Genomic DNA, 21,164 nt, shown 5'->3' on the forward strand with positions numbered 1-21,164 from the left:
CAACGCATTTTACACATAGTATGTATTCATTTAAAGGGATATTTCCATCTTAGGCACTTATGGCATATCCACTAGATGACTTACCGTAATTGCTTATAGAGAGGGCTGCTTGCTTGATTGTTTCTTTAGGTTCTATAGATTTCAATGATAATGGACCATGCAAACACGACAACCATACCTTTAAAGTGTATGGCGAGTGCAGCTGCTGGAAATCGTCAAATGGTGATCACTGGATCCACTTTCAACCAACAGGCGAGGGTCTCAGAGATCAGACTTTATTTTTTTTATAAATCTGGTGCTGGAAACACCACCCTAAAATGCAGGGCACTCAAGTAGACTGGGGGCTTTTTTACGCAATGCGATCAAAATAAGAATTGTTACGTCTAGTACCTCAGAAGTGCGGGAAAATCCAGTGGTTTTCAAGTTGCAGCAAAACCAAGATATTTTGCTGTGATTTTGTGGTTGTCAAGATAATCTAGTATTGTATGTTTTGACTGCAACATGGGAATATATTGTGAGGGTGTATTCACATGTTGGGGTCAACTTGGTATAACTTCTGTATGAGTGGACCCTGAATGCATCATTTGTATAATATATGGTTGTGGACCTCTGGCAACATTGGAAAAGCGTGAGTGTCAGTAAAAAAGGTTGGTAGTACTGCAGTTAAGAGTGGCTACCGGCAGGGGCTTGTACAGGGCTTCAATAGAAGGTTTATGCACTCACTACATGGAGAAACCTATTTGGCCCCTTTTTCTAAAAGTTTTGTCTACAATGTACAAAGTACATTAATACTGTAGATCTTGGAATAAAAAAATCTTCCTGTGCTGAAATCTAATATATAAAGCTGAATGTGTGTGTGTGTGTATGTATGTATGTATGTATGTATGTCCGGGATTGGCATCTGAACCGTAGCAGCTACAGCCACAAAATTTTGCACAGTCACACGTCTGGACCCCGAGAGCGTCATAGGCTATGTTGTGAGGTGAAATTTTAACCCCGCGCTTTCCAATTCACCAAACAATTTTGCCCCTATCTACATAATGGGGAAAAAGTGAAAGGAAAAGTGTTGGAGGCGTCGCAGCTACAGGCACAAAATTTTGCACAGTCACACGTCTGGACCCTGAGAGCGTCAAAGCTATATTGTGAGGTGAAATTTTAACCCCGCGCTTTCCAAGTCACCAAACAATTTTGCCCCTATCTACATAATGGGGAAAAAATGAAAGGAAAAGTGTTGGAGGCAAATTAACAGCTGCCAGATGTGAACAAGGGGGACTTAAAGAATGACAGCGATGGCACCAAAGAGTATATACTGTACAGTTGCTAAGGTGGGGCCCCAACATGGGATAATCACACCACCACGGGGATATGAACACACACACAAAATGCGCCACACACTACCACGTGCTCGAACACATATACCACCCTCAGTGCACATTTCACCACACATACACCAACCTCGCCACATAAAAGTAGAAACACAAAAGTCGCCGCTCAAAACTCGCCACGCGCAAAACTCTCCACATGCAAAACTCGCCACACGTGCAAAACTCGCCACACGCAAAACTTGCACACGCAGAAAAATTGCCACACGCAGAAAAATTGCCACATGCACAAAAGTTGCAACACATGCAAAAGTTGCCTCACACAAAACTTGCACATACTCAAAAGGCACCACACATAAAACTCGCCACGCGCAAAACTCGCCATGCGCAAAACTTGCTGCACACAACTTGCTACACTAACCTGTCACATGCAACTCGACACACAAAAAGTTGCTACACGCATGTCGCCACACAAAACTCATCTCACAAAAGTCCCTACATGCATGTCGCCACACGCAACTCAACACACACAACTTGACACACGAAACTCGCCCTAAAACACACACAAGTCTGGTATCCTTCAAAAATAAAAATCTGATTAATAAGCAGACAAACTACAAGAGCAACAAATGTACCATATAGGAATCCGGCAGCTGTCAGTCACATGACCAGTCTATTATGTGTATGTGTGAGCTAATATATACTGCCAGGGGGTGGGCTTACTGTTGGCTGGGGATTTATCAGGCTGCCATTTTAGCTTACAAATACTGAGGTAAAAATACTGACCAAATAACGTGTGAACGAGGGCTAATACAGGAGGAGATGGCATACAGCTATATACTATATACAGGAGATGACACACAGGTATATACTATTTACAGGGGAGATGACACACAGGTATATACTATATACAGGAGGAGATGACACACAGATATATACTATATACAGGAGAGATGACACACAGGTATATACTATATAGAGGAGGAGATGACATACAGGTACATACTACATACAGGAGGAGATGACATACAGGTATATACTATATACAGGAGGAGATGACACACAGGTATATACTATATACAGGAGCAGATTACCTACAGGTATATAGTATATACAGGAGGAGATGACACAGGTATATGCTATGTATAGGAGGAGATGACATACAGGTATATACTATATACAGGAGATGACACACAGATATATACTATATATAGGTGAGATGACACACAGGTATATACTATATACAGGAGATTACATACAGGTATATCTAATATATAAAGCTGAATGTGTGTATGTATGTATGTGTGTATGTCCGGGATTGGCATCTGTACCGTCGCAGCTACAGCCACAAAATTTTGCACAGTCACACGTCTGGACCCCGAGAGCGTCATAGGCTATGTTGTGAGGTGAAATTTTAACCCCGCGCGTTCCAATTCACCAAACAATTTTGCTCCTATCTACATAATGGGGAAAAAGTGAAGGGAAAAGTGTTGGAGGAAAATTGACAGCTGCCAGATGTGAACAATGAGGACTTAAAGAATGAGAGCGATGGCGACAAAGAGTATATACCGTACAGTTGCTAAGGTGGGGCCCCGACATGGGATACTCACCACACACGGGGATATGAACACAAACACAAAATGCGCCACACACTACCACGTGCTTGAACACATATACCACCCTCAGCACACATTTCACCACACACACACACCAACCTCGCCACATAAAAGTCGAAACACAAAAGTCACCACTCAAAACTCGCTACATGCAAAACTCGCCATATGCAAAACTAGGCTCACGCAAAACTCGCCACACGTGCAAAACTCACCTCATGGAAAACTCACCTCATGCAAAACTTGCACACACAGAAAAATTGCCACATGTACAAAAGTTGCACCACATGCAAAAGTTGCCTCACACAAAACTTGCACATACTCAAAATGCACCACACATAAAACTCGCCACGCGCAAAACTCGCCATGCACAAATCTTGCTGCACACAACTTGCTACACTAACCTGTCACATGCAACTCAACACACAAAATGTTGCTACACGCATGTCGCCACACAAAACTCATCTCACAAAAGTCGCTACATGCATGTCGCCACACGCAACTCAACACACACAACTTGACACATAAAACTCGCCCTAAAACACACACAAGTCTGGTATTGTCCTTCAAAAATAAAAATCTGATTAATAAGCAAACTACAAGAGCAACAAATGTACCATATAGGAAATACGGCAGCTGTCAGTCACATGACCTGTCTATTATGTGTATGTGTGAGCTAATATATACTGCCAGGGGGGAGGGCTTCCTGTTGGCTGGGGATTTATCAGGCTGCCAATAGCAACCAATCACAGCTCAGCTTCTATTTTGCTACAGTTAATTAACCTGAGCTCTGATTGGTTAATATAGGCAACAAAGACATTCTCAGTATAACAAAGCTAATATATGTTGTGAAATGCTTCTATTTGCTTAGTTTTTGCCTTTTAATAATTACATTTCTATCTATTTGTTTTGTGGTTTTTGTGTGCAGAATAAATTTTTGTTAACACATTCTATTTTGCTAACAGCAGTCATTAACCCGGGCGAAGCCGGGTAGTACAGCTAGTAATCTTATAAATGTGCCCCTGCTGTGTACTGTGTAATGGCTGTGTCTGACTGTGCAGAAACATGGTCTGATCATACCACATCTCCTGGGCAGGGGAGGATGCAAAAGAGAGGATGCAGACAGGATAGCCTGGGATTGCAGCTGCTGCCTTCTGTGAGGTAAAACATGTTTTACCTCACAGAATGAATCAGCTGTGATCCCATGCTGTCCTGTCTGTATCCTCTCTTTTGCATCCTCCCCTGCTCAGGAGATGTGGTATGATCAGACCATGTTCCGACATAGACAATTTTTAATTCAGTCTCGTTGCCACATGTGTATAAAATCCAGCCCCTCATCATATAATCTTCCTTTATAAACATTTGTAAAAAAAAATGGTTGTTCCAAAGAGCTCATTGAATTTTAGTGTAGTCCTAAGGTCGGGGTTACACTTGCGAGTTCAATGCGAGAAACTCGCATCAATACCTGGCACTGCCGCCGGCACTCGGGACGGGAGCATGCGGCTGCATAGAAATACATGCAGCCCCACCTCCGGTCCGAAGTGCCGGCGGCAGTGCTGGGACTTGATGCGAGAGACTCGTGTGAGTTTCTCGCATTGAACTCGCAAGTGTGACCCCGGCCTAATAGGTATCATCACTGTTGCAACACATCAGTTTATGAAATTTCTTCCTTCATATATATTTCATGATCAATTGTGAGTAGTATTATTGAAAAGTGAGAGCATCTAGGGATCACAGCATCTCGGCCACAGAGCTGGACCACATAACCATACAAAGCAGGGTCACCAACTGCTGAGGCGCACAGTGTGTGACAGTCGCCAACGCTTTGCCGACTCAATGATTGCACACTCCAAACACTTGTAGAAAGTCTTCCCAAAAGAGTGGAAACTGTTATAGATGCAAAGTGGGGACCAACTCCATGTTTATGCCTATGTTCTTAGAATGGATGTCAGAAAATATACTGCAGGTGTTAGTTATGGGTGTCCTAATTTGTGGGTGTTCCAATTCTTTTGTCACAGTTATTTAGTAAATAGCTGAGTTTGGTTGCTTCCAGCTTTCTTGTTACAATCACTTCTTTATTGTAAATTATATTTATTTGTCTCCAGGAATTATTTTCGGTGTTATTTTAGGACTATGATGAAGTTAAACACATGCTGTATTTTTCTCCCTAGATTTCAGAGAATTTTCATTGTGATTTGAACTCAGAAGCATTGAAACAGAATCTACGAAGTCATACACCCTCTGTGGCCCCTTCAAGCCAAGCGAGAAGTGCAGTGTTCTGCATTACCTATCCCTCCCCAGATATCTTCCTAGTAGTTAAGGTGAGCATCAGTTATATAGGATGAGCTCCTACAATATCTGCTTGGGAATCAATTGTGGAGGACTGGAAGCTTCACAGATGGTGGCGTTCGATATTTGCAGTGAGTACAAGTGATGCACAAAAAAGTGTTTGTCGTGTGCTTGCATCAGATCTATGCCATTTTACAGTATACCATGAGTGGGTATGGCCATATGGTTCTTGGCCATAGTGCACACTACTACCCTGCCGCAATGTTTGCCCAGCCTGAATAATATATTAATAATTACATGGTGTGAATTGTATGTGTTAATGAACAGAATTGCAGGGTAAGAGCTGGTTCCATCAAGTGTTTTTGCCTCTATGCTGTCCGTGGGCATGGCAAACTACACATGGGAAGCACATGGACCAATTGTGGCCAATATGCGATTTTCCTCATGAGCTGATTCGTACATATAGTAAAATTTACAGTAGCTCAAAATAAAATAATGCCTGCAATGGAGCCAAACAACGCTGCACTTAGCGAATGTGAATGGCCCATACTCCTGTATCATCCCTGCCTATGGGGTGTAAGGATTGCTGGGATCATCACACTTGTAGCAGATTACAAAGTAGATAAAATATTAATGAGGATAAAGGCCTTACCTACCAGAAGGTGACAGCTGTCATGCTCAGGTAGGGATAGCCGCCGGCCAGTCCATGCAATCCATTCCGATCTCGCTCTGAATTCTATGGCCATCTGAGTGCGCCCTTAGACATACTATATACTCCAGGGCCACATTCACACAGATCAGGTCAAAAACCATAGTGGTCCTTTGACACTGATCTTTCATCTGCTCCATGCACAATCAATTAAGTTTGCAGGGAATCAGTTGCTTCCCTTCCAGATTAACTCCTTGTGCACTGAAGCAGTGAAAAGACTGTAGTGCAGCACAGTGAATAATTAGCAGATCTGTTGACAGCAACTTTGTTTGATTAAGTAATATTACAAGCCTATTTAATTACCAACTCCCTCCCACCCCACCACAGCCTGTTCCAGCAGCAGCAGTAGCCCCTGATCACATATTATACATCCATGTGACCACTATGACTAATTAGTGGCCTTGATGTTTTCATGCTGTACATGTAGACATCACCGCTGAGAACAGTGATTGGCTGCAGCAGCCTCGTAGATTTTCTCCTCGCAGGTTCCTGACTTGCAGAGTTCTACCTTCTAATGAGCTGTGCTCCAGTGTGCCCCTAACATGCCCAGGACATACACTGGAAGGAAAGAGTGAAGGTCGTTATTGAAGAATTTCTAGGCGAGATCTTTAAAATTACAAGTAATTGGTAAAAATTGTACAATGAGTAACCTTTAAATGCTGAAATTGGAGAAACCGTTGTAAGTTTTGGCATTTGGTGCAAATGTACTTTATATCAGATGTGACGGCTTACGATGATCTTTATTTGATTCATTCTGATATGTCTTACAGATTGAGAAAGTTCTTCAACAGGGAGAAATCTCTGACTGTGCTGAGCCATACATGGGGTTAAAAGATTCTGATGGTGGAAAGGTATCTTATACATTGATGATAAATGTAGCCTTGTTAATAACTGAAAGGGAATAGCTCACATATCAAAATGTGTGAATATGTATCCTTGGAGGCCCACACTGCCTTCCTGTATGGTCTATGTAGACAGTTATAAATTATGACCATCTCCAGGACATTATTAAGCCCAGAACTTCCCTAGAGACCACAGAGTGATATGGGAGATACATACAGCACCTTATCTTTGTGTACAGCAAGGACCGATCAGCAAACAAGCGTTCATAAGGATGCTCATTCGTGATCATCGTCCCGTGGTAGCATGCCACCGGTCAGCCAAAAAAATAACTATGTTGCTCCTTGGTTAAATGGATCATTTATACATGCTGTTAAATTATCATTATCATCAGCACAGCACACTGAGTATGCAAGGGATGTGCTTGTACTGTACTGTAGTAAAGTTTTGTTGGCCAGTGAGAATGAGGCCATAAAAGAGCAATTATGAGATGAAATCAGCCCCTTTAAGTCACCATTAATAGAGTTGCATTTTAGCTTCCTTCTGTGATAATGAGCTTCCGCTAATCATTCTTACCCAATCTATACAGCAAAAGTGACAAATGAGTTACAGAAAACAGAAAGAATCAGCTATTTGTGATTGTTCTAGTGGCTAGTCTGAAAATTAGAATTTCACTATTGTCACAAGAAAATAAAAAAAGCACCAGCAAGTATAAAATATGATGATGATTATTATTGTTAATGAACATATATATGCATTTGTCTGTATATATATATATATATATATATATATATATATATATATATATGTGTGTTAGAATCAGCACTCCCACCACTACCAATTTGTCACAAACACCACTCGCTCGCGACCCACATGCTTCAGATGCTTCTGTAAAGGGGGACTCTGCTTCCCACACTCACACGTCGTAATTGGGATGTACATAATCAAAGTTAGCCCTTCCAACAACTGTCAGATATGTATATGTCATGGCCGAAAGTGTGGGTATTCTTGAAATTGTTCCAGAAAATGAAGTATTTCTCCCAGAAAATTATTGCAATTGCACATGTTTATTTTTTTGTATGCATTGAAAGAGCACCAAAAAATCAGAGAACAAAAAATCGAAGTATTTTCTCACAAAACTCCAAAAATGAGCCAGACACCCTTTGAAATAAATAAATAACTGCAATAAATTGCTTCCTATAACTAACAAACTTCTTGCACCTTTCAACTGGAATTTTGGACCAATCTTCTTTTACAACTTCTCCCAACAGCAGTTTTAACATCTCTTCAAAGGTGTTCAATGGGATTTAGATCTGGACTCATTGCTGGCCAATTTAGGACTCTCCAGCACTCTGTTTCCATCCATTTCTGGGCGCTTCTTGAAGTATATTTGGGATCATTGTCCTGCTGAAAAACCCATGACCTAGGACACGAAGCCCACTTTCTGACACTTGCCACTACATTGCGACACAAAATCCTTTGGTAATCTTCAGATTTCATGAAAGCTTGCACACAGTCAAGACACCAAGTGCCAAAGGCAGTAAAACAACCCCAAAACATCTTTGCACTTCCACCATATTTGACTGTAGGCAATGTGTTCTTTTCTTTGTAGGCCTCATTTTGTTTTCGGTAAACAGAATGATGTGCTTTTCCAAAAGCTCTATTTTGGTCTCATCTTTCCAGAAGACACTTTCCCTGGAGGATTTTGGCTTTCTCACGTACATTTTGGCAAACTTCAATCTACCTTTTTTATGCCTCTGTGTTAGAAGTGGGGTCCTGCTGGGTCTCATGCCATAGTGTTTAATTTCATTACGTCGACATATAGTTTGCACTGACAATGTTGCACCCGGAGCCTGCAGGACTGATTGAATTTCTTTGAAACGTGATTGGGGCTGCTTATCCACCATCCGGACTATCCTGCTTTGCTACCTTTCATCAATTTTCTCTGCTGTCCACGACCAGGGAGATTAGCTACAGTGCCATGGGTTGTAAACTTCTTGATTATGTTGCGCACTGTGGACAAAGTAACATCGAGATCTCTGGAGATGGACTTGTAACCTTGAGATTGTTGATATTGTTTAACAATGTTGGTTCTCAAGTCCTCAGGCAGTTCTCTTCTTTCTGTTCTCCATTCTTAGGCCATGTGCACACGTTCAGTATTTTTCGCGTTTTGTCGCTATAAAAACGTGATAAAAAAGCGAAAAAAAAGCTTACATATGCCTCCCATTATTTTCAGTGTTTTCCGCATTTCTTGTGCAAATGTTGCATTTTTTCCATGAAAAAATCGCATCGCGGAAAAAAAGCAACATGTTCATTAAATTTGCGGAATTGCAGGGATTCCGCACACCTAGGAAAGCATTGATCTGCTTACTTTCCGCATGGGGCTATGCCCACCATGCGGGAAGTAAGCAGATCATGTGCGGTTGGTACCCAGACTCTCCTCCACGGACTGGGCACCATATAATTGGTAAAAAAAAAATGAATTAAAATAAAAAATAGTCATATACTCACCTTCGATGGCCCCCGGAGTCTTCCCGCCTCTCAGGTGCACGCTGCTGCTTCCGTTCCTATAGCTGGTGTGTGTGAAGGACCTGCGATGACGTCGCGGTCACATGACCGCGATGACGTCGCGGTCACGTGACCACGACGTCGTCGAAGGTCCTACACACACACACCATCTATAGGAATGGAAGCCGCTGATGAGATCTGCTGTCTGCAGGTGAGTATAACCATTTTTTTTATTATTTTTAAACATTCTATCTTTTACTATTGATGCTGCATAGGCTGCATCTATAGTAAAAAGTTGGTCACACTTGTCAAACATTATGTTTGACAAGTGTGACCAACCTGTCAATCAACCTGTCAACTTTAGCATTCTGCAAGCTAATTACGCTTGCAAAATGCTAAAAAAAAAACGGGGAAAAAACGCAAAAAAAAAATGTGGATTTCTTGCAGAAAATTTCCGGTTTTCTTCAGGAAATTTCTGCAAGAAATCCTGATGTGTGCACATACCCTTAGTGTGGCGCACACAGACACACAATGCAAAGATTGAGTCAACTTCACCCCTTTTTCTCTGGTTCCAGGTGAGATTTTGTATTGCCCACACCTGTTACATGCCACAGGTGAGTTTGATCGAGCATCATATGCTTGTATCAAAGTTGTTTCCCCACAATTTTGTAAAGGCGCCAACAATTTTGTCCTGCCCATTTTGGGGGTTTTGTGTAAAATTATGTCCAATTTGCCGTTTTTTCAAAGTCTTTTTTTCCTCTTGTTCCTATACACACAAAGAAATAAACATGTATAACAAAACATGTGTAATTACAATAATTTTCTGGGAGAAGTGCTTCATTTTCTGAAACCATTTCAAGGGTGCCAACTATATATCATGTTAAAGTGAATTAAATAATACGTATTTGTTGTAATAGATTCCCTGTAATCGAAAGATAGTCTGTACTAATAACAGCAACATTGTAACCAAGAAGCCCTTTCCTTTACCAATGAATATGACTTTTCTACAACTAAAGTATATGCCACTTCAATTTTGTGTATATTTATTGACATGTATTTTTTTTTTATGCAGTCAAAAGAAAAAATAGAAAAACTTAAATCTCAAGCAGAAAACTTTTGTCAACGTTTAGGAAGATACCGTATGCCATTTGCTTGGATACCAATTAGCCTCCAAAGTTGTATTAATGTTATGACTCTGGAAAAAGAATCCCCAGAATCAGAAAATGGAAATGGTATGCCCATACTTTCTACTATATCTTGTTAAAACAAGAAAACAGCAGTCATATGTGCATATCTGTACTTAAAATGTCTAAATGAACCTTCTATATCTTCTTCTACTAATACAGGTAAGATGACCAATGTTGACCGGAGATCCTCACTGGGGCCGTCAAGGAGAGGGAGCTCAATAGACGAAGGCTCAACATCACCATTCAAGCCCACAACAATTACACAAATCACTTTCTTTAAGCAGGTGAAAGATATATTTCTTGCATATACCTCTACCTATGGTCTGATATGTCACATATTTTGTAGATATCATATCACACTATCAGTTTCCGTAAGTAACAGCACAAATGTTCTTTGACTGGTAATTATATGTTATTATCTATTGCTGTAAGTTACAGCACATCTATAATTAAATGAATATTTGCTTTTGATACATTGTTAATCTACACAAAAACACTTCAGATACTTTTCCTGAACCATAAATGTACTCTCAGACCGAGCAAGCGTGCATGTTTATTTAATAATGCTCTTCCAGCAACTCACTTCCTGCAGTTGAGACAAAAAAATCCAAGAATCTGCTTCAGCCTTTTGCATCTCATTGAAACCTAAGTTATACTGCACATAGAGTCTTGTCCTTAACCCTTCTCAGATAAACCCCCATACATATGAAACTAATGTCGGACGCACCTGCCAGTATCTATATGCGTATAGGGGCTGTGGCCGACTGATTCTCGGGGGAGAAGACGAATGGGAACGTCCAATTTCGAATTGCCAATTGCTTTGTTCTTCCGAAGATAAGCCGATGAAAGACATCTCATCTTACTCGTCAGAACACGGAATGCTGGGTCGAACTGCCATTTAATATGTATGGGGACCTTATAACATGACTCCCTCTAAAAGATTATTCGATAACCAAGTTTCTACACGTTGGGCATGTTTTATTAACATTTAGTTTCTTTAAGTGGCGTATGGTATTTGCCACCTATCAAATTAACCCAACAAAATTAGTACCCAAAACAAAAGACTATTACAACAAAAATTGTAATGAAAAAACAGACTAGGGAGGATATACTTAAAGACGATATCTAGGACTTTAGAAAAAAAGAGGCAACTACCTGTCTGTTGTACCCATCGCCGGTCATTGACTGCTTCTGTCAGAGATTCAGCTCCTCTAAGTCAACAGAGCAGCAGTTTATTTTCCTGCTATGTGCAAAAAGAAAAAAAAGAGCATGAACCGCACATCCCAAAATCATACCTTGATCTAAAGCCGCTAGGCAAAAATTTAAATACTGAACATGAGGTTTTCAGTTTAACATTCTGATCAGACTGTATGAAGCCCACTGCCCCTTCACGGCAAACCTCGTAGTGGGTCCTAACGCCCTAACGGAGCGGAGCCGTGCGGCGACCACCGCCGCAGCGGCCATGCACCAGCAGGGCGGACGGCCTGTTGCCCCACAGCACCCATGCTGCGAGACTGAGTCCCCAAGACCCCAGACCGTGCCGCCCCACCAGCACAAAGCCACAGCAACAATGGCCGCCACACAGCACCAGCACCAAAATGAAGGGAGCATTTAAACTCACCTTCCTCCAGCTCTTCAGTGAGAGCCAAAATGGGCTAGACCCCTTACTTTGCAGTCTCCTGCTAATTCATGTTCAGTATTTAAATTTTTGCCTAGCGGCTTTAGATCAACGTATGATTTTGGGATGTGCGGTTCATGCTCTTTTTTTTCTTTTTGCACATAGCATGTACTTGTCTCTTTTTTTGGATCAGCACTCCTCCCATTTGGCTCAGGTGATTTTAATTAGCAGGAGACTGCAAAGTAAGGGGTCTAGCCCATTTTGGCTCTCACTGAAGAGCTGGAGGAAGGTGAGTTTTAGGACCCACTACGAGGTTTGCCGTGAAGGGGCAGTGGGCTTCATACAGTCTGATCAGAATGTTAAACTGAAAACCTCATGTTCAGTATTTAAATTTTTGCCTAGCGGCTTTAGATCAACGTATGATTTTGGGATGTGCGGTTCATGCTCTTTTTTTTCTTTTTGCACATAGTTTATTTTCCTGTTGACAGGGCGGACTTTTTGTGTCATGTTGATTGGCAGTCAGCTCCAGTTGCCTAATTGGGGGAAGCCGGCTGTCAATCAACATGACACCAGTAGTCTCGCCCTGTCAACAGGAAGAGAAACTGCTGCTCTGTTGACAGGGAGCAGCTGAATCTCTGGCAGGAGCAGTCAATGACCGGTGCTGGGTACAACAGACAGGTAGCTGCCTCTGTTAGGAACTATATGCCTTTTTTTCTAAAGTCCCAGATATCCTCTTTCACCACCAGTGGGGTAATATAAATTCATAGCCATACACAAAAGAACTTTGCAGTGAAAATATTGACTATCAGTTACTATGTTCATCCTTAAGGTATATGTACGTAAAATATAAATGCTTCAGTCGATCTTCAGATTGCTAGCTGCTACTCAGATCATATATCTTTTATCTTCTATAGGCCTCTATGGTTAGATACACAACAATGCCCTAGTAAGTGCTTCATATGGATTAATCTCGAGCACTAAAAAATGTCTGAAATCTATGAAAGAACATATTAATCACTGCATAAATTTGGTAATAACACATATTCCTCCCATGCAAAATAGACCCTGACATACATTTTGTTCCCCCTCATCAGGTGATATTAGCGTTTACCAACCCTGTATTCCTTCAGTTGTATCACTGATCCCATAATTAGAGTGCCCACAGATACCGGTATTAGTGCTGGCTGGTGACGTCTCTATGCAGCTGAAGCAAAGTATGCAGGCACCATCTTTAAACATACACTACCTTATTTATATTGCACTAATAGCTCATGTGAGTGGCGCATTAGACTTTCATCATCATGGCAATTTTGCATGTACTTTCAACTTTCTGTAAAAAAAATCCCCACTCTTGAATTAAAAATAATAAAATTGGATGCTACTCATATCTCACAGGTTCAGGGCTGTTTCTGTTTCACTTCTCCAGTTATTTATAGGCAACAATGGTGACACAGCGCTGCAGACAATCACTTGGCTCAGTAGGTTCACTAATGTAGATAGTACAAGATAGTGATGGGATACAGTCATAGAGATCATGGGACCCCATAGCAGAAGTTTTAATTTCCCCCTCTCCAAAAAAAATATTTATCGGGTTCAAACAAGAGCACATCTCACAACTTTGCAACATTTAGAAAATAATTTTCTTCTACTGAAGCCCTAGATTCTACTTTTATTTCACCCATAAAGTGTGATGCCAACAAAAGTGCCCCAAAAACACTGTAAGATACCCTCACAGTACCATCCACATGCACAGTATGATGACCCTAAAGTACCCCATCTTAACTCCCCCAGCAAAGTATAGTGACCCCAACACAACTATAACACTGTATAATAATAATCTTTTATTTTTATATAGCGCTAACATATTCCGCAGCGCTTTACAGTTTGCACACATTATCATCGCTGTCCTCGTTGGGGCTCACAATCTAAATTCCCTATCAGTATGTCTTTGAAATGTGGGAGGAAACTGGAGTACCTGGAGGAAACCCACGCAAACACGGGGAGAACATACAAACTCCTTGCAGTCCTTGTCCTTGGTGGGATTTGAAACCAGGACCCCAGCGCTGCAAGGCTGCAGTGCTAACCACTGAGTCACCTTGCTGCCCATGTATAATGGCCCGCACTCTTCCTCCAAACAGTATTATCACCCACACACAGCCCTTAACACAAAATAATGGACCCCACACAAATCTTCACACCGTATAACTGCTTGCATACTATATAATCGCCCCCACATAGCCCTTCATAAAGTATAAAGGCTTTCACATACCCCTCCAAATATTATGACACCCCACATAGCACTTTATATTGTGTAATGGATTTGACATAGCTCTCCATAGTCCTTCATACACTATACTGCACTCTCCATAGTCCTTCATACAGTATATTGCACTCCACATAGTCCTCCACACATCATACTGCATTCCCCATAGTTCTCCTTACAGTATACTGCGCTACATGCCCCCCTGACCCACAGGCACCATAGCGGCCACGTGGCCTGCTGCTACTGGATGCAGTGCTGTTGATGTAACGTCACTGCTGTAGCCTGTAAACAATCAGCAGTAGTGGTGCAGCGCTGGACCTTTGGAGGGTAAGTAAAAGCTAGTTATATTTTTAATATGGCGACAAGGATTTTGTACAGAAAGTTGAATGAGGAAAATCCATTTAACTTCTACTCTGTTAAAATGGTATTCTTGTGTTGTCTCTTGAGCAGCTCACAGTTTTGCAGTCTCTACACTTCCTGGTTGCTGGGTGGGTGGGCACTTCTTTGAGTGACAGTTCTGGTCAGTTTTCTTCTATCCAGAAATGGATGGAAACAAAGCGCTGGAGATTTCTGAGGTGGCAGCAATGAGTTGTAGAATTGCTGATGGGAGAAGGCACCCTTCAAATATGAGAGACCTGGAGCAGTTTGCAAAAGAAGAGTGGTCCTAAATTCCAGGTTCGAGGTGTAAGAAGCTTGTTGATGGTTATAAGTAGCGATTGATTGCAGATATTTATTCCAAAGTGTGTGCAACCAAATATTAAGTTGACGGTGCCAACAATTTTCTCCGGCCCATTTTTGGGGTTTTGTGTGAAATTATGTCCAATTTGCTTTTTTTTCTGTTGTGTTGTTCCAATTCAAACAAAGGAAATAAACATGTGTATAACAAAACGTGTAAATGTAATAATTTTGCGGGAGAAGTACTTCATTTTCTGGAACAATTTCAAGGGTGCCAACACTTTCGGCCATGTCTGTATTGACTTTATGACTTGCATATATGTATACACATACAGTGTACTACATTTGATGTCTGTGTCTTCTTTTTTTTTTACTAGGAAGGAGACAAACTAAGTGATGAAGACTTATTCAAGTACTTAACTGATTATAAAAGATCGTTGCAAAAGCGGGCAAAATGTATACCAGGTGAGGGCAGTAGTGCCATGTGTGAGGTGGTGAACTTTGTACTGACTAAGGAACAGTATTCCTATTGTTTTTTGGTTTGCTTATAATGCTTCAATACAAGCCTTTGTTACCGATGGGGAGAAGAATAAATGACACAGAATGATAGCGTAGCATCACTTCATATATACAGTAGGTGGTCAGGGGTGGGTCTAAAAATAAGGACCAAGTTATGAGGCATAGCTGGAATTTATTACAATATAATACATTCTTTTTTAACTTTTTTTTATTTAAACTGTACTTTTTGCAGCTTTATGCTGGTATACTGTCAAACTAGATGTATTACAGTCACATAGCACATGTGCTGCCATATTGTACATCTTTGAATCACCATATTCTCCCCTAGAAGTAATATTTAAAGATTTGGAATATGCCACACTTTTTAATTTTTCACATATTCCATGTATGTAAATATAAAATAGCCTCTATTTGAAATCAGAGGCAAACAGAGGTACAATATTGCTGAAATATTTCCATGTCCACTGTATTGTGAATCCTTTTTGTAAATGGGACCGAACATGTTGGGTTTCAATAATTCCAAATTAGAGGCATTTTCCTGCATATTGAAATTAATGGGTTGTTCAACACTCCTCACTCATCTCCAACCCCCCCTTCCCAAAAAAAAGAAAATATATAGGTTTTACCAATGTTGTCACTTACAATAAACTATGTAATTATTAATACATTTCAAATCTGCCTAATCCTCTGGTAGGTGCTCCTGGGGTTCTGGCAGCTTCATTTCCGGTCCTGTGCTTTGCATAGGACAACATTTCCTGTGTTGGCAGTTTACCAAGGCAGTATATAAAGAAGTCTGGCTTACTGCTCCTGTAAAGTGCCTTGAAAAAGTATTCATATCCTGTGAACTTTTCCACATTTTTTAACGTTACATGCACAAACTTATTATGTATTTTATTGGTATTTTATGTGATATACCTACACAAAGTGGTAAGTATTTATGAAGTGTAAAGGAAATGATACGTGTTTTTCTAATTATTTTACATTTATAAATCTGAAAATTGTAATGTGCATTTGTAGTCAAGCACTCTGTAGTCTAATACCCCTAAATAAAATCCTGTATTACCAATTACCCCCAGAAGTCACATAAATAGTACATTGAGTCCACTTGTGTGTAATTTATTCGCAGTATAACTACAACTGTTCTGTAAAGGCCTCTGAGTTTTGTTTGAGAACATTACAGATCAAACAGCATCATGAAAACTAAGGAACACACCAGACAGGTCAGGGATAAAGTTGTGGAGAAGAGTAAAGCAGGATTATGTTATAAAAAAAAATAGCCCAAGCTCTGAACATCTCACGCAGCACTGTTCAATCCATCATCAAAAAATGAAAGGAGTATTGCACAACTGCAAATGTACCAAGATATGTCCATCCACCTAAACTGACATTCCAAGCAAGAGCACTAATTAGAGAAGCAGCCAAGAGGCCCATGGTCACTGGAGGAGCTGCAGAGATCCTCAGCTCAAGTGGGGGAATCTGTCCACAGGACAACTATTAGTAATATACTCCACAAATCTTGAACTTATGGAAGAGTGGAAAGAAGAAATAAATTTTTTAAAGCATGTCATAAGAAATCCCATTTGCAGTTTGTAAAAAGCCATGTAGGGGATACAGCTAGCGTGGAAGAATGTGCTTTGGTCAGATGAGACCAAGGTAAAGCTTTTTGGACTAAATGCAAAATGCTATATGTGGTGGGAAACCGACACTGCACATCACCCTGGAAACACCATCCACACTGTCTAACATGGTGGTGGTAACGTCATGCTGTGGGAACGCTTTTCCCTAACAGGGACCGGGAAGCTGGTCAGAATTGATGGGAAGATGTATGAAGTTAAATACAGGTCAATCCTGGAGGAAAACCTTTCAGAGGCTGCAAAATATGAGACTGAGGTGTAGGTTCACCTTCAGCAGGACAACCACCATAAACATACTGTTAGAACAGCAACAGAATAGTTTAGATCAAAGCATATTCATGTGTTTGAATGGCCCAGTCACAGTCCCATTGAGAATTTGTGGCAAGACTTGAAAATTGCTGTTCCCAGATACTCTCCATATAGTTAAAATAATTAGAAAACCATGCATCATTTCATTTACGCTTCATAAATACTTGCTACTTTGTGTTGGTATATCATATAAAACCCCCAATAAAATACATTTAAATTTGTGGGTGTAACATGAAAACATGGAAAAGTAACAGGGTAGGAATAGTTTCTCAAAGCACTGTATAAACGTCCATGTTACAGCTACCTTCTTGTCCATTCATTCATTCCATGTCTGTGACAGAGAAGGGGTCTGGCTTTCATATTGAAATAACATGTAATCTGCCCCCTATACATATTGCTTTAGTCATTTGCCAACTCAAAAAGTACTGTCCTCTGTAACGTACAGGACCAAAAGTGAAGCTGCCAAGAGATGGGAATGGAGCAGCTACCAGGAGATTAGGGGCATCTGACATAATTCAACTAAGTTTTTTTAACTTACTATTTAAAATGTATTTATGTTTTTTGCAGGCTACAAAACACTTTATTATTATTATCATTGATCGTGCCAATAATGATTTACTAATAACTAATAGTGATGAGCGAATATACTCGTTACTCGAGATTTCCTGAGCACGCTCAGGTGACATCCGAGTATTTTTTAGTTTTCATCGCCGCAACTGAATGATTTACATCTGTTAGCCAGCATAAGTACATGTGGGGGTTGCCTGGTTGCTAGGGAATCCCCACATGTAATCATGTTGGCTAAGAGATGTAAATCATTCAGCTGCGGCAAGGAAAACTAAATCTCCGAACACTTACAAATACTCGGAGGACACCCGAGCGTGCTTGGGAAATCTCGGGTAACGAGTATATTCGCTCATCACTAATAACTAATACTGTGAAGGAACAGATGATTGGCCTCGGGGAGACCAAAACATCCAACACCGCAGAGACACCATCACGTGTTTCTCAACGCAGTGATCCAGAACACTGCCCCCATCCCTTATGGGAAATATGGAAATGCATGTAGGATAGCTGCGGAGACACCATCACGTGTTTCTCAACGCAAGCAGTGAATAGCCAGACCTTTCCCCGGGAAGGAACAACCACGGGAAGGGCAGCATCCAATAAAGGAAAACACCCAATACAGGAAAACCACCTATGCCAAGCATGGTATCCATCCACAGACAGCTGTTTCGGCGTGTTTGCCCCTCATCAGTGTGGAGTAGGAATCTGGCTATTAGGAGCAGTGCCTAGTAAAAGGTTGTGAAGGAACAGATGATTGGCCTCGGGGAGACCAAAACATCCAACACCGCGGAGACACCATCACGTGTTTCTCAACGCAGTGATCCAGAACACTGCCCCCATCCCTTATGGGAAATATGCAAATGCATGTAGGATAGCTGCTTGCGTTGAGAAACATGTGATGGTGTCTCCGCAGCTATCCTACATGCATTTGCATATTTCCCATAAGGGATGGGGGCAGTGTTCTGGATCACTGCGTTGAGAAACACGTGATGGTGTCTCCGCGGTGTTTGATGTTTTGGTCTCCCCGAGGCCAATCATCTGTTCCTTCACAGCCTTTTACTAGGCACTGCTCCTAATAGCCAGATTCCTACTCCACACTGATGAGGGGCAAACACCCCGAAACAGCTGTCTGTGGATGGATACCATGCTTGGCATAGGTGGTTTTCCTGTATTGGATGTTTTCCTTTATTGGATGCTGCCCTTCCCGTGGTTGTTCCTTCCCGGGGAAAGGTCTGGCTATTCACTGCTTGCGTTGAGAAACACGTGATGGTGTCTCCGCAGCTATCCTACATGTAATAACTAATACTAACTTAAAGGGATCCTCCTGTCATATGATATTGATAGCCTATTGATTCAATATTTAGCAGCTGCTGCTGGGTCCTGCAGAGCAGCTGATGTGCTAGTCTCAGCAGCGGCCACTACACATTGCAGCAGTTTTGTTCAATGTACACATCCGGCCACTGAGGGAGCTAATAATAGCTGATCAGTGGAGGGTCCCAAACCCCCCCAGCAAGCTGATATTGATGACCAACCCCAGGAATAGGTCATCAATATATGACTAGAGAACTTCTTTAAATCTTACACAATTTGAATAGAGTAATTGGTAAGCAATATTTTAGATTTTCAGTTTTTATTTAAAAAAATATTTGTGATTTAAACAAGTTTTTCTTAAGACAACTCTCATACAAATCTATCCTTAATCTGCCTGCTTTCTTAAGGTATGCTGAAGCTTGAAATCTCCCCCGCCTACGATGGGTTAATTGGGTGTCTTACTCCTGAGTTGCTCCCTGTTAAGCCATTTCCTGAGGGTCGGGCACGTCTCATTAAGGAGGTCCTCGAGTTTCCTATAAGAGAAGTTTATGTTCCTCACACCTTCTACAGGTAGGATTTAGATTCATGCGGCCGTGCAATAGACAGGTTTTTTTTTGTTGCCGTTTCTTAGAAACAGATGGATTGCTCATTTCTGATGTATGTAACAGTTGTGCTGTGGGGTCATTAATCCCTTTGGATTTTTCCTGTGCACACAGGCATTTCTACTGGAAAAGAGAGAGAAACAAAGGGTCTGTATTTATCTGTGAATGCCTCCCTATGTCGTTCATAGTAAATTTGTAAAATGTGCAAAAGCCCCGCTAATTGATTACTAAGAAGTGATCTATGTCCGCCGCCAGTGATAATGCTGTACATACTGATAAATGGTCATCACCTCTATCTAACCAACTTTCACCCATTTTATTCCAAAGTCGTATCTCAATCATATGTTATTTTTTTTTTAAAGCAAAATTTGTCATTGAATTAAAAACTAATTTTCTGTGACTGATTTCATGTATTTCATATTCACGATCCAAGTCTGAAAACAATGTCCAGACTGGCCTATGAGTCTTTTGAGGCCAGGTTGTAAATCAAGGTCAGTACTCGGACTGTGAATTTCGGATATGTGAAACTAGCTTTATCAGCAATCGAAATACAGTATATCAGTAAATACAGAATTCAGGCTCCTAGCTCACATATATTTCCACCTTTTCATCTTCCTGTCTATGTGAGAGAGAATGCAAGATCACACAACAATGGAAATACAACTTTCTAGACTATCTGCTGTATACTTCGGCCTCATTCAGACATCCGTTATGTTTTTGGTGCGCCGAAAACAGTTCAAGTTTCAACAGTGTTCTAGATCCGATTTTCATTGGTGTTTGGTCAGGGAGTCAGCAAGGGTAATTTTCATCCATGACAAGGATCAAAAATGGACGTCTTTGATTTTTTTGAGGATTTTCTGCTTACTTTATCAAAAGAAAAATACCATATCAGGAGTTACAGGGCTTCTCTCCTGAAGACAAGTTTTTTTTTAACGTGAAACTGGGGCAGCGATCATCTGATTGTCCCATGCCCACCTTCTCTCACTCCTGGTTCTCTGCAGTAAGTCACATACATCCAGGTATAGATTACCTCCGCAGCTTTGTAGCATTTCATGGTAACCTAATCATGGATGCACAAGAGCCTTACCAAACAGCCCTCCTCTTTGTCACATAGAGGATGTTCTGAATGAGGAGACCCCCTAGATGTCATCTTTATGCCATCATGGATAATACGGAACCGTTCAGCTTCTAGATATGA

The 21,164-nt window shown here is 41.0% G+C and overlaps 1 protein-coding gene across 6 annotated transcripts in view; it reads left to right on the forward strand.

Annotated features, from left to right (window-relative positions):
- Window positions 1-21,164, forward strand: part of DOCK8 (dedicator of cytokinesis 8) — a 259,998-nt gene that overhangs the window by 69,104 nt on the left and 169,730 nt on the right. For all 6 annotated transcript variants that reach the window (XM_077249094.1, XM_077249095.1, XM_077249096.1 and 3 more), the window contains 6 exons: window positions 5,107-5,256; window positions 6,704-6,784; window positions 10,354-10,513; window positions 10,628-10,752; window positions 15,402-15,489; window positions 19,772-19,934. In XM_077249094.1, coding sequence (XP_077105209.1) covers window positions 5,107-5,256; window positions 6,704-6,784; window positions 10,354-10,513; window positions 10,628-10,752; window positions 15,402-15,489; window positions 19,772-19,934 — 767 coding nt within the window. The remainder of the gene's footprint in view (window positions 1-5,106; window positions 5,257-6,703; window positions 6,785-10,353; window positions 10,514-10,627; window positions 10,753-15,401; window positions 15,490-19,771; window positions 19,935-21,164) is intronic.

Source organism: Ranitomeya variabilis, chromosome 1 (genome assembly GCF_051348905.1).
Source record: "Ranitomeya variabilis isolate aRanVar5 chromosome 1, aRanVar5.hap1, whole genome shotgun sequence".
NCBI lineage: Eukaryota > Metazoa > Chordata > Amphibia > Anura > Dendrobatidae > Ranitomeya > Ranitomeya variabilis.